General features: G+C 36.3%; 1 protein-coding gene across 4 annotated transcripts; it reads left to right on the top strand.

The window, feature by feature from the left end:
* The first annotated feature begins 16 nt into the window (after positions 1–16).
* Noa36 (zinc finger protein 330 homolog Noa36) lies at positions 17–8605 on the top strand. Of its 4 annotated transcripts, none has more exons than XM_022834878.2 (5): positions 17–258; positions 3673–3957; positions 4894–4983; positions 6583–6777; positions 7153–8605. In XM_022834878.2, exons 2-5 carry the CDS (start codon positions 3679–3681, stop codon positions 7492–7494), a joined length of 906 nt encoding a protein of 301 aa, XP_022690613.1. In that variant the 5' UTR covers positions 17–258; positions 3673–3678; the 3' UTR covers positions 7495–8605. The 4 variants fall into 4 exon arrangements, with proteins under 4 accessions (XP_022690613.1, XP_086824843.1, XP_022690612.1 ...); XM_086968717.1 differs by having other exon boundaries at positions 18–258; positions 3673–3895; XM_022834877.2 differs by having other exon boundaries at positions 24–258; positions 3618–3957.
* Positions 8606–15323: the final 6718 nt, after the last annotated feature.

Genomic DNA, 15323 nt, shown 5'->3' with positions numbered 1-15323 from the left:
ATGGCCTGTCTTTATTCACACACAATTATTGTACAACTCTAACACTGTATGATGTTCCTCACGTCTGCAGCCGCATTGACGCCCGTTGATACCGAACACGTTCAACCGAATGTGTCATGGGTTTTAAAGGCATTCGAAGGGTACCACCATTTCGTTATTTTGGCTCCAAAAAGTGCCTTGTGTTGTATGTAGACTTTGAATACCAAGTCTCGATTGCACCATCCGCCTAAAGTACTCACAGCACTTCAAAGAACTTTGGTATGTTTTAGGTGTAAAAAATAGATAAAAAAATTACTAAAATGGCGAATTTTATTGTCCCGTATAAACTAAAATAAAGAATATACTTTAGAGAAACCTTTATTTTTTGCAAAATGCATTTTATAGAAAAGTGTACAGTTTTGAAGTAAATAAAATAAAACATATTTCCGAAAATTAACTTTCAATTTACCGAAGAAATTCGATTCGGAGAATCGTAAATTACGTCATATCACATTCAAAAATACCTAGGATCATTTTCTTCAACAAGAAGCCAGTAACTTTGTTCGAGGAAAAATGAGAGACATATAGTACACGCTAAGTGTGGCTAAATAAAGAAGAAATAATATGTTTTTGTAGATTTTATCACGGATGAATTTTAAAATGCGTTTGAAAGATTGTTAGGACTTATATGATTTTATTATCGTTAACGCTCACTAGCACTTTACGTACATTAAAACTCAGTATTTCTATTTTACGTTGCCGTGAAGTGTATTCCGTAATTAGCGTTTCACATCGGCAATTTTGTAGTCCACTTGAAAAACATAAGCCGGAACACGAGACGTAAGTTATGTAGGAAATTTTTTTAGAAAAAATCTGCGCTGTAGTTTACTATGAAGCGTAGTAAACTGGAACCGTTGAACAGGGAAGAAGAATATATGTAGAATTTTATTACTTTTTAAAAAAAGCGCGGGTTTTCAAAACTGATAGCTCATCCAGCGCTAAGTTTAAAAGTTTTTTGATGTAGTCTGATTTAATCGGTCGCTCACGTGGAGCAACACTTTACCGTAGGTGGTGAGTAACGCTAAACACAGTTGAGTCAAAAATGGAGTTCTCGGTTCATGCACTGCGACCGAAATTAATTAAATTAATTAGAAGGCCACACTGCTCGGTCCCTTTTTATTCTGAGTTTACCTTTTACAATCGCTTGCGCTCCTTGCTGTACTACGTTCGACGTTGCTTATGTCGCATGACTGATTCTTCTAAGAACTTCTTAGCCTTGTGCTATAATTTTCGGCAGCTTCAACATCTAAAAGATTCAGGAGACCTACGCGTGCCGAATGGTGGAGCATTTATTTGATGGGTTATTATTTACTCGACGTTTTGAGCAGTGGATAAAACCAAGAAACACCACCTGATAGGCTACTGGTTCGTTTCTGTGAATTTGTTATAAATAAAGAACTATTAGGGTACATCTTGAAAAATGCATACGGCGTCACCTTAATTCCAAATGGGAAATCTGACTATGGCATCTAACCTATAGTATTACAATAAAAACGCTTCAAACATAAGCCATATCTGGACAATAAATACTGATTATTTGGTGAACGTGTAAATCCGTTAGTGTGCAAGGGGAGGCCATGAGACATGATACCTCTAATGAAATGGACAGGGATCGAAAGCAAAATTATGCACAAGAATAGAATAGTGTTTCTGTATTAACGTCCATTGCGCAGCTGCTATGTCTGTGTTGTGTATGTACACGAAGGTTTCGTGTAGAAGAATGTAGCCAAACCCCGCCTTATAGATTGGCTTGTAACAACGGAAAGTCAACGAGCTTTTGCAGACTTAGACAGTATAAACAAGTAGGCCGTGCTAGTCTGAACCTACCGGTACGAGAGTTAAAGGCCATTCCAAAATCATGTCGGAATTTAATTTATGCTTCAGGCATACGAACCAGTAATCATAAAGTAGTAGGGGATAACACCTGCACTAGACCACCAAAAAGATACCATAAGTTATTGCAGCTATACAATTGCACAATATGATGCTTCGCATTTATGTGCTCCTGTGATCGTTTAGTACATAACGTGTTTTCCTGCTAATATTAGGGACACGTTGTAATGTAAGTCAAACTTGGGCATAAACAGACCTCGTTTTGCGCTAAGAGCTAGCCGTGTGATGGAACGCCTAATGGCAATACTGGACGTAAAACTCCAATCAGAGATCCGTTCACCAACGTTGCCGTCTTCGAGTATTGAAGAAAAGCCACTTTTGTCGTAAGTCAGAGTTCAATGCAAGAATGGGTCACTGTTCTAGCACTGATCTTCGTCCAAATCATGCGGTACCAATTTGTTTAATCTTTCCACCTTACTGACCGAGATAAGTCACCACGGTATTTTCACATAAATCAAACCTATATGCTAGATTTATGTTTCGAGTGTTACGTATCATACCGCCATTAAGTTTTATCTTTCAGCAATAAGCGCAGTGTGCTTAAGTCCGGGTTCAGATTTATACCACCTCACACATACATATCTCTGCTACGCGAATGCGGCACCAAACCTGAATGTCAACACCCGTAAATTTCGGGATAGATCTGCTTCCACCACAATTTTGCACACTTTTACTCACCGTCCCATAAGGTCTTACACGACATTCATTTTTGAGTAAAAATTTATTTTCTGGGATATTTTTGAACTAGCAGCTTGCGGTGCTTTTTATGGAGGATTATTCACCGGATACAATATTTATACGGCGAACTGTCTCTGGCGCCGTAATTCTAAGGTAAAACTCATGTTTGTGAATCACCCGAATTTTCTAGTTTACCATGGCTCATTGCAATTCGCCTGTTAGAGGCCTGGCTGACCATATTTGAGTGAACATTTTCAAATACAAACAAAAAATATAGGTACATCTCGAAAACACAAGAAATGTTTGAGGTGTAAGATCGACTTTTCTTGCATTTCACACTGATAGTTTAGTAACAGTGCTCTGTAGAGACCAAAGAGAACGATGACACGTAGCAACTGTTGTTTATTACTAAGATATGCACAGGTCGTAAATTTGAGTCTTTACCGTTGGGTTTATCTCGTCTCAGAGCAAGGTTAGGTATCGCAATTTTTAGTTAAGGTACATATAATGAGCGCATATGAGGCAGTTCAGTTGAGGTGCATTTATATCTGAACTATACGACCTTTGCAATCTATAGAATATCTTTACTATTAAAGAACGTTCTGTGGAATTGCAAGCCATACGTCACGTTCATTATGACACTCTATAATCAGCGTTGCGAAGTTCAGGGCCTAGACTTTTTGTAGCTCCGTTTCATTTCGCAGAGTCGACTGTCAAAAAATACGAACTAAAAACTTGAGACGCTTTTTTTAAATGTGTTTTCTTTGACAACTTATAATGAGACATGTTTAAGAAAACGAATGTGCAAAAGCTTACTTTTAACATGGTCAACCTTTGGTAAAAACTGAATAGAATTGTGCGAAACTTGCACGCGTTTTGCTTATGTCGCTGTATGCATATCAAGACGATCCTGAATATTTTAGTTTGGTGATAAGAAAAACGATGTTACTCGTCAACTCGAAATGTTTTTAATAGTGCTAATAACACTTATTACCAATTACTTTCAGGCACGCCTTCTATCTGTCTTACACACATAGTTGCCACCTTTTTTCGTGTTCACAGACGATAATGCCTAAGAAGAAGACAGGTCAACGGAAAAAGGCTGAAAAGCAAAGATTACGTCAAAAGGAGATCCGAAGCCGAGAAGTTGACTTAGCAGCACATCCTTGTAATGCGAACATGGAGTGTGACCAATGTGGGCGCAAGCAAAAAAATCGTGCATTTTGTTATTTCTGTTCGGCATTGCAACGGTTACCTATATGCGCGAAGTGCGGAAAACAAAAATGTATGCAGAAAACGGGTGATTGTCTTATCAAGCATGCTGGTCAATTTACTACTGGTTTACAGGTCTGTAAATCACATTATAAACGAATGAGATGAAAGGTCTCTTGTATGAGTCGTGTGGCTATTATCGGTCTATAGTTAGAGACTTCCTGAAAATAAACGAATCAATGTTTTAAACGAGTAGCCTTGAGTCTGAGTATTGTATGAATAAATAACACACGCAATAAATCGACTACTTTTATTCTATATTATTATATTTATTTATAGGGATTGTGCTCATAATAATATTCTTCGAGATTTTCTAGAACTCAAATTATAGACCATCTCTGAATTGTTAGTCGTATACAAAACTTGATTTCCCTTGATTTCCCATACGTTATATACGTGTGCACATAGCGCATATTTGTGAATGAGTTTATTCAGGTCGAGAAACTTTACCGAAGCTGCGAACTCATGCATAAGTAAGCAAAACTATTAAATGACAACTCAAAAGTTCAATATAGGTTCATTAGAGGATACAGAGCTAAGTCGATGGTTCAACATTAGACTTCAGCACTTTTATGTGGAAACATGTCTTACAATTAATGGTTTAGCTCGTTTCAATTATAAGGTCAAGCCAGTAGACAGTAATATAGGCTGCAAAAGCTTTTTACGGTCGGTTACCTAATAACAAATGCATGAAGTTTTTAAATTGGTTTTACGCACGACGTGTGTGTGATTTGAGAATTAATACTTAACTAAGTTTAATGTGGTCTTGAAAATAGACTGTCTCAGAATTGTACATCCTTTTTTTACAGACATTTTTAAATTCTAATATTAGAATCTAATATTAGAATCTAATTCTAATATTAAAATCTAATATTAGAATTTACATTTTAGTACATTGTATCGTTTCAACGTACTATCAGAATACATTATGTGTATTGTAATATTATAGCAAAATACCGTCCTTATATATTCTTATATATATATACTTATATATTCTGAAATAAATTTCAGATGGTTGGAGCCATTTGCGACTTTTGCGAAGCCTGGGTTTGTCATGGCCGAAATTGCCTGTCGGCACATGCGTGTACCTGTCCACTTCAGGTAAGAACCATGACAACCTCTGCAATAGAAACAGAGTAATTTTCAGTATGCCATGCAGAACCTATACGTTCGCACGTATTTTCGAAGCTCTCTGCGCAAAGTGTCTTGTCGAATAATGGACATTCTTTTTTTTTCTGAACGTTTTAAGATAACGCAAAATGTGAAACTATATACTTTCTGATTCTTGTTCCCGGGTGTATGTGTTAATATGAGGCGTAGTGTTCATGGCCTTTTGAATAAGCTGAGTGAAGTTCATACGATGTCTCACTCGAGGAGTAAGCCTTTGGCTTTTAAATCATCCTATGTTCATTTTAACTTAGAGAGTGGTCATTCTTTATATATATATATGTATACATATGTATAAACGATAACCCCCATATATATATATATATATATAGGTCATCGAAGACATTAGTTTTTTCCCAGCTAAATCGCTTCAAAGTCATACATCAGGCGGTGTTAGACTCATCGGGCTGGCATTGCTGTTATATATTTAATAATAATGGATGTATTAAAATTGCTGGAATGTTTTTATTTAGACTTAAGATACAGCGCTCTGAAGATGAACGAGGGATCTGCAAAAAAATTGCCATATTTTACCATTTTATCACGATAAAAGCACGATTTTCACCCAAGACCGAAGATGGTTTTGTAACTTTCTTTTTGCAATGTAAAAGATGTTCTTCGCTGTGGTCAATTAGTTATAATAAAAAGTTAAATAAATTATTGCGAAAGCTGAGCAAGACCGACGCATGAATAGCCACCATACCACCAAGGAATCAAACATACACAACCAAACAGTTTTACATAGTTTAGGTTATAGTAAACCACTAAAACTTGGCTACAAAAAAAGAGCTCGATCTGTCACACGAATTGACGCAGTAGAATTTGCTCTACTGTATTTACATTTCGTAAGCTACACATGAATGCAATAAAATCGAGGCGTTTGTGAGGTTGTTGGTCACGAATGGTGAAAAGTGAAGCACATATGTCAATGCAAAAAGAGAAAGTTTTCACAATCTGTGGCAACGCCCAGACTGATGCCGGATACCACATGCTTGGTAGAATCGGAGGAATAACTATGAATTTCTGCCGCCCGGAAAGACGATTAATTCGGACCTCTTTTGAGAGGATTACAACAGGTCATTGAAAAGAATCAGAAAACAGAAACTACTGAATAGAGGAACCATTATCCTCGGCCATGACAATGCCGAATTACATACAACTTCGGCTAGCCGGCAACAACTGAGAGAACTTAAATAGAAAAATTTTTAATGCATCTACCGTATAGCTCAGATCTAGTACCATCAGACTATCATCTGCGTCTATCTCTGTAGAACTCCCTTAATAGTGTTAATTTAGTTGCAATAGAGGGGTGCAAAAAGTCGCTTGTCATAATTTGTTGCTCATAAACCATAGATGTTCTATAGCGATGGGCTTATGATGTTAGCGAGAAAATATCAGAAGATCATCGATCAAAACAGCACATACTTCTTTTAGCAGTATAATTTTAAAATATCGAAAAAAATGTTTGTTTAAATTTTGGCTTTAGTTTTAGTTTGAAATTTTTTCAGTAACCTATTATAATATGCTTCTTAGGAAGCTGTATGCGTCGAATGTGACCGCGGCGTTTGGGACCATGGAGGTCGAGTTTTTCGTTGTGGGTTCTGTACCTCATTCTTATGTGAAGACGATCAATTCGAACACCAAGCTTCCTGTCAAGTTCTTGAATCGGAGACGACAAAATGTCAATCCTGTAACCGTCACGGAGACCTTTCCTGTTTACGCTGCAAGGTAATACACTACGGCCCATTCTACTAAAGCAATTTAGTTGAGACTGATACGATCCATTTTATCAGATGGCACAATCGTAATTCATACTATTCATACATTTAACATAATTTGTACCTGCATCATCAAAGAATCTGCCATTAGGTCAATAAGTTTTAAACACCAACAGTTGAATGTCATAAAATACAGAATGGGGGTTATGATATTTTTAAATAGTGTTTCATATCTTTATGATTCACTTTTGTTCCCTTTCTTCTATAATTATTTTGTAAGTCATCGACATAACAGAACCCAGTATTAGGTTTGGATCTGTTTTGCGTGATCATAACTGTAGAAATTTTTAACTGATAACCGTTTTTCGTTATCCTTCCATCGCAGGTTTGTTTTTGCGATGAACACGTGAAACGAAAAGGTTTCAAATACGACCGAAATCAGCCAGTTCCATGCCCGAAATGCGGTTTCGACACTCAGCCAACAAAGGACCTTTCCGTGTCGACGCGCACCCACTCTTATGGACGTAAGACCTTGGAAAATTATGACAATAACTACAAACAAGGCTACGGGGCCTACTTACCAGGGAGAACTTACGGTGGAGAAGTACAAGAAGATGATGATGAGGACTGGTATAACTTAAATGAAAACGAATCAGAAGATTATGAAGAAGAGGAAGATGATGATGCAGAAAGCGAAGATGAATCAAAAAAAGAGACAGAGACGTAAAAGAATATTACTTGTGCTAATTTACAAGTGTGAAAATGGTTGTTACAAAAGCTCAAAACATAGAGCCTAATAACGAATAAAATTTTGTCATAGGTTGTTTTTTCAATAACTATTTTTCCATTATAGAGACTTACTACTTATCCTAGGTGTAAATCACAATTCGCAAATTAATTTTTGCACTGAAAGTGATAAAAACTTGAGTCTAATAGACACAGAGCTTTGAAGAACAAGATTAACTCTACTATTATTTATCTAAATTATGTAAAAGATAATACATACTTTTCTGCAGCTTTTATTGCCCCTAAAATTATGATTACCGAAAGTTTTCTATGAGGAACTAATATGGTCTGTGGGATCAAATCTCGTGAAACTCAGAACATAAATAATGTTCTAAGCACATTGCGCCATCTGGATAAGTCGTCAGATACTTTCGCTGCTTCCTGATCTTCGCAGGAGGCAGCAAAAGAATCTGATCACTCACTGCCTTTTCTTTAGTAGAAAAGGCATGCAACAATACGGCAGGCACAGGATGGTGAATGATATACTAATCTTAATTCAAGAAAGAGGAAAATTAAAGACATTGAGATTTTTCAAACCATTTTAGAAAGAAGCGTTTAGCGAAATCAAAGCGAAGCAAGGATTTGCATAGTATGATGTGTAAACGGTCTATCCAGCGGTTGCATTGACACGTCCCTATTTCGGCAATCTGTGGTTCCATCTATCATTGCCTGAGAGAAGCCTAACGTTTGCCATTTTATCCTCTGATGCACGATGTGCGTTGCACTATGTTTATGGTAACGTTTGTGCATTTTTTATCCAAAGAATGCAATTGACGCCAATGAAACAAATCAAAGTTATGAAACTATTTACATCAGATGTTCACCCCCTTGTATGTGGAGAAATCGGCTAAGCATCGCTTTTTGATTGCCATTCCTAAGTTATACGAAATATTGAAGCGTTCATCGCGACAAGACTACGCGACCACTTATTGCATGTATATTGTTTGAGGTTAGGTAAACCTGTTGCAGTGTGAAACAAATCCAACTCAAAATCACCTGCGTAAGTCGACGCGAGCTATAAATGAAAAGGCATAATAAAAGGTAAAAAGATACGACTCTGAAATCCTGTTTATAGGCGTAGGATTATTTTGTGGCAGATGTACCTATAAACAATTGCGAAATGCGAAGTTTCAGTTTACGCTAACCAAACAAAAAGAAATGTTTTAATCTGCGGTTTTGGGCCTATAGCCTTTACTTGCCTATCTGTAAAAATCTAGGCTAAATTAGCTTAAGCTTTTTAAATTTACCAGTTTCAATGGTGTTATAGTAATGAGAGCCACTATCTCTATCTCGTTTTCGTAACAACCTGTAAACTCTCTAATCGTATAGACCTATCGGAAGATAGGCTGGTTCTAGTCAACCTTGTTCATATGATTATTTCGATATATAATAGTTCCCGAATAATGAAAAAGCTCCAAGGTTCTTAGGTTTTTCCTCTGGACTAGCCAGCAATCATATATTTGGTTGATGTTATCAAAAACAAGCAATTTTTTAAATCATAGAAAGTTCTAAAAATTTGGCGATGTCATTTCCAGTGTAGAGCAATATGTATATTTTTTAATCTCTTACGTTTCTCTCAGGCATGCGTGGGTTCTTTCTTTTAAAGTATTGTTATCTTTAAGTGAGGTTGAAAAAATCTAAAATAAAATGTTGCATTTATAATGCCTGACAATAAAACTGCGATTATATGTAGTCGATTTAATATGTCAACATTAGCAGAGCATTCTGATTCTGTTAAGACATTAGATGCCTTTGCTAACTGGCTTACGTTACATATTAAGGAACCTTCTAATATCTCAGTATATGTAGCCTTTTTTCGTTTTAATTAGAAACTTTTTAAAATTTTTTTATATTTGTATTTATCATTTTAAATATATATAAAGATTCAGCATTTCCGAACGTCTGAACATGCCTTCCATGCCATAGGTTTCGTAAAAAGACGGGGTTTACCTCACTATCTGTATTCTGTCCTCCTACCCAAATCGAATCATGAGATCGTCTACTTTCGTCTCAATATATATATATATATATATATATATTGCTAACAGATACTTCAAGAAGCAATAGCTTCTTCGACTTGCTTAGTTCTTTCAAAAGTTTTAGCCCCAAATGAAATTTTCTTCTGAGAGCGTCTTTATTCTAAAATGTTTCTGCCTATATAACTAGTATTAAAATTGCGTGGTACATTTCCATAATGCACAATTAAATGTGAAACACTGCATATACATCTAAAGAATAGGAGTGTTTACGATAATTCTAAAGAAATTAGAAGGGCATTGTATAAACTATGTAATTTAAATTTCGACTAAATCAGGTTTTATTCAGTGAAACGAAAGTAGTTTCCGAGACACAAAACTTATTTTATCAATTGATTTTGACAACCTAGCTTTTTGTGGATCGGTTGGGATACGAAATACGTAACAGAAAGTATTAATATTTATTCTCTGAATATGCAAAAGATATTTTGGATGTTCGCGGAGACTTTCCAGGTTCTCTTCCTGTTCATCGACTCAGTTCCCTTGCGGAAGTTACGTTTGCACTTTCACTAAAAAGAGGATGAATCTACAGATGCAAGCCTATCATTGATAATTAGGACTTTTATTAATCCTTGATTTATTTAACTATATGCGGTATTGTTATATATGTACGTTTGTACAGTATATCAGTAATATTACTACTTGTTGCTCTTTTACACGACCATTGTTTAATTTTTATATTATATGTTTAAAAAGCATAATGTACTACAATACATGAAAGACCTTTTTTATTCAAGGAATTATTCCCTACAAGTGCTTCATACAACAGATATGGCAGGGAATAAATTATGCATATTTTCCGCACGCGCTACTTCAAACGTAAAAGCATACGTCCCACTGCGAAAATTATTAACTTTGTTATTAAACCTCTTTTATCTAATTCACATGATCCGAAATATTATTTTGCAAGTCCTATTTCTCCATTAAATTAGATTAGTTACATAGCTAATAAAGTCGAGATTTGAGCAAAGACATGATATATCCTAACTATCCATTCTGTGCGTGTATAAATCGTAACAAAACCAGCAAATGTCACGCTCCATGATAGGGCTCTGAAATCAATCATTTATTTACACTTCAATTTGATATAGCTGAGCTTGTAAATTTGAGCTCACAAGTATTGCTAGCTGTACCAATAGACACGTAAACCCTAAAATCGTCCGAATAGAGCTTGTAGAAAAGGTTATCGCGTATTATTAATTTGTTGAGTAGCTTCAATACACCTAAAATCTAAAAACTTGTTGTAGTCAATCTGTAAGAAAATCTGTAGGCTTGTTGTAGAAAATAAAAAGACTTCTAAGCTTTAGTGTATGTGCTCAGTGCTAGATAATAAATCTAAGAACGGCTTTAACTCCCAAAATTTCTTTTCAAAACCCGTCTCCATCATCAAATAAAAGACTATAGAGCTGCTACAAAATGTTGAAGCAGTTTTTCTTTACATTTAGTAGTAGGCTGCTTGGAGCTTTTTCTCTACATGGACGATTATCGGCGTTATGCGGACGGCACCGAAAATCACCCTGGCCTTCCTTTTTTCAGGAAGGATTTCCTTTCGGATTGGCTCAGCCAAACTGAAAAAAGATTTTGACCAGAACTTTCCTACGCCTGAATCTAATAGATCCTGCCCGATATTGCCTCAGATTTTCATACCCATCTCCCGACTACTCCCCTTGCTTTATTTTCTCTTTTCTATTTTACCTCTCAGTTCGGACCCAGCTCTAATTGCTGTGTGGCAGATGTAAAGCTAATTATAGAGAAGCAATTTTGGCCATCCCTACATATATATTAAGTTATATATATTAAAATTAAAGATATATACTTATGTTTTGGCAGTTGCCTCCTTTTCTATTTGCATACAGCTATACTCTGCTCCATTAGGGTTGCATAGCTGCAGTAACTTGAAGCACAAAGGCCTAAAAAGATCCCATCTGTTACTAGCTTGTTACTATGACGTTTTTATTACAAGAATATTTGAACGCCATATGCTTAGCCAGCTTCAACTTCTTGTTGGATCTAGCTCTATTTTCTCTCTTTATTAGCCGGCCATTTGTGTTATGCTCGACGATATTATAACGTACTTTGTCGGTTGCAACAAAGTAGTTCAGGCATTCCTCGAGTGGCCCAGACCTTCAACTGGTTTAGTTACGCAATTTTCATACTACGATTATCCCCCTTTAAATTCTCTGGCGACACACATTCCTTGCTAATGAGCTACTTGCCGACAAAACCTATAAAACTCAGCATCTTGGGCGTTATACAAAATTTTTTACAGCTTCGTATTAAATGTCTACATGTAATCTCCACCTTTTAGGATTCCTTGTCGTCTTTTTCAAATTTTAAAATCTGTTCTGAACTTTTTGTTGGTTCCTTTTACTCCGTGTTGTGTGGTTATTAGGAGGACTGGCTACACTTGGGAAATTACCTAAGTCCTATATTTTTCCTTACGGTTCTTTTGATGCCTCCTAACTCTATGAATTTTGCCACTGACATGAGAACCGTATTTTGCGCTGATCTTCTTTACTGTGAACTCTGTCGGCCCGCCCGTTATACTCTTTTGAACACTGCTCATTCTCCTCACTCCGATCTCTGTTACCAACTGCTGCATCAAAACGCAGACCACCAACTTCCCATAGCCTGGAGCTGTTTCCTTTATTGACTCAAAAAGTCAGATCTCAATTATATTTTCCAGGGTATACTCGTATTTAGTAAATATTTGCATTAAATAATTGTCTACGTATGCTTAAATGGTTGTAATTATAGATTACGCAGTTTTAGAGAAAACTATATTATGCTGTGTCGAAAATCAACGATTAGTTCTTAGAGTTGTGAAATCCATTGATATTCGTGAATACTCAGAGCAAGGATGCCTTTAACGAATCAACAGTCTGCTAGTGGTGCAATTATTATCAAAGCAGAAATCGGGAAGATGAAGACTTGAAAGCAGGTGGCTACATTTTAAAACCTCAAACAAAAGAACAAGTTTCTGTGAGCACTAGAAAACAGCATGAGCAATGCTATCCTTGTCAGTTCAATACAGGATCCCTCAAAATAACTGTTATCAATATATAAAAATAATACCGAAGATAACGAAATAAAAAATAGGTTTTTACGAACTGGTTTTTCGACAGGAAGACCACATATGTTGTATTTTAAGATTAGTTTGCGGAAGTATTACGTTTAACAAGAATTGCGCGTGGGGGACACCGCCATATAGACGTGAACATGGGTTAATTTGTGCCTACCATCAGCGAAAGAGAATGGTCTAGTGAGAGAACGGTGCTCAACATGATGCAGAGCGGCTCATGAGCGGCTCATATTTGGAATGAATATCAGTGAAATTTATCATTGTCAGATATTGTCTGAAAAGCAAACAGTCAATGCAACCAGATATGGGTGTGTGGTGAAGCAGTCTACAAAGTGTGGTTACTCGGCGATAACGCACGAGCCTATTGCCACACTTCAATCACGGTATGGAATAAAACTAACAAAAGTAAGCTGTAGTATCAGGGCTTGAGTTCAGTCCTTTCACCACATAGTACTGAGCGTTCCATCTAAAATTAGTGAGAGGCAAGCAGATGCTGGGTGACAAATTAGAATAAGAAAGGACCGCGAAGCTATGCGTGGTGTTGTTGGTTAAATTATACAGGTCATGGTAGAAAATAAATAACTAGTACCAATAATCCAGATAGTGCTTTCCTTTTTGTAGGCTTCAGTACGAGCTATGGCTTCGGTTCCCATATACCTTAGGTTTGTATTATTGCAATCCGGTACTTCAAAGATAGCATGGTGATCAATTCGCTTATACAAGCCATTAGTAATGTGATTGTTATCTAAATCAAAAGTGTACACCTGCTTACAAGCTTCCAGGGCGCTGGCTCCAAAAACTTGTGAGCAAGGACCAGAAGCACATCTATTATATACTAAAATATCGTTGTTCAACGTTATATGGCTTAAAGATTATAATTTTCTGTCCCGCTGAATAGTTTCTAACAACTTGAAATATAAGGGTGCAGTATATGATCTACTTGCTATACTAACGCCTGTTAACGAAATCTGTTTTAAATTGAGAATTCACAGATTCTATGACAAAAAAACGAAATTGTATTAAGCTTCAAATTACTGACCCAAGACTTGACCCTTAGGGCACGTTGGATGGGGAAGTACAGAGATTACCAAGTGAATCACTTAAATGTACTCAGAGATAATGATTAGGCAAGAAGGCATCAATCGAAGTAATCTCATCGAACTTGTCCACGCCTAACTTGCAAAGATATGAATAAACATACTGGTGGCTTTCTATACTATGCCTCGTGGGTAGTCGTTAGTTGCGGTGTCCATTCAGTTATTATGCCATTCATCTCTACACGCGACTAAATTGTTGCTGTTTCGCTCGACTGCTGAGTGCATGTATAGAGGTTTGCCCTTGGAAGTTGTAGTGTATTTTGTATTCACTAAAGCGCGCTAAACGCGTGAGCAATATCACCACAACCTACACTCGCTATTTGCATATAATTATGTAGGGTTCGATCAAACGGCGTTATTTGCAATTTAGTTCTCTCGGAGTTTTCTTACCCAACTAATTTAAGTATCAAGAGAAATAAAGTTCCCAAATACAAGATCAACTTGTTGTGTTAAATATTAGAATTTAGGTTATGACGGTCAACCCCGTCATTAAATTAACTAGGCCTTTGCTCTTGTATATTTAATCCAATTAATAGTTTCAATAGATTATAAATCATTATCTAATATATTGGTTTATATAAGGTAAAAACAATAGTAATGGCGGTTCTCTACAAGCAGAAAGCTGAGTTGTCACGTCTTAAACACTCGTCCAGCCAGTGTTTAAAAGGCATGGAGGGGAAGGTGCACTCTCGAATGCTATATAGACTTGACAATTGGTGAAGAGTTTTTTTTCAAAAGTATTTTCAAAAAATCGCCACATTCACTTAGGTTCTAACCTAATATTTGCTTGAATTATTTTATTATAAAATCGACTGAGCGCGTGTGTGATAAGAACTGTCGATTAGTACGCGAATGACTGGACGAGTTAGACCAACGACAGGAGTCGTGTAATTAACATGATAGAATTGAAACCAGGCTATTTGTTCATAATAAAACTTGGCAGTTTACGGCTTTATATTTTTGAATTTATTAGATAGGAAGCTTTGGTTTCCTTACACCGTCATACGTTCTAAACAAATTGTCCATTCTCCCTAATCATTTGAAGTTCTTTTTCCCTATTTCCTAGTACAATTTAATCGATTTATTTCTACCATAATACCTACCACAAACATTCAAACAAAGAAGTTCAGCTAACTTAAAAAGTAAAGTGGAATAAACGTGTTTCGACGCTCGGCTTGCTGTAATATGGAATAACCGTCCATCACTTTTAAAAGCAACTTCCTTCGCTCTACTCAGCGATGGTGATTTTATCTTAAACAGACGGTACGATCGTGCGACATCACTGAAAAGCTTTTGCATTACAGACTTCTTCCGCATAGTCACTCATATACTGCAACGGTTGATGTGGCCACCAAATGAATTGTTTTGGAAACGATCGTAGAGTTTACTATTCTTCAGTCATTTCCTAAGAGTTCGTTTTTGAGGATACTCATACTATTAGTAACTTTAGACTCTTTTTTATCATTATTTTATATATTTTTTGTATATCTTTTATTTATATTGTTTTATATATTTATTATCATTATTTAAGAGCATTATTTTTCCTCGCCATAGA

The sequence above is a fragment of the Varroa jacobsoni genome, unplaced genomic scaffold (assembly GCF_002532875.2).
Source record: "Varroa jacobsoni isolate VJ856 unplaced genomic scaffold, vjacob_1.0 scaffold_555, whole genome shotgun sequence".
NCBI lineage: Eukaryota > Metazoa > Arthropoda > Arachnida > Mesostigmata > Varroidae > Varroa > Varroa jacobsoni.
This window is presented reverse-complemented; position numbering and strand designations above follow the sequence as displayed.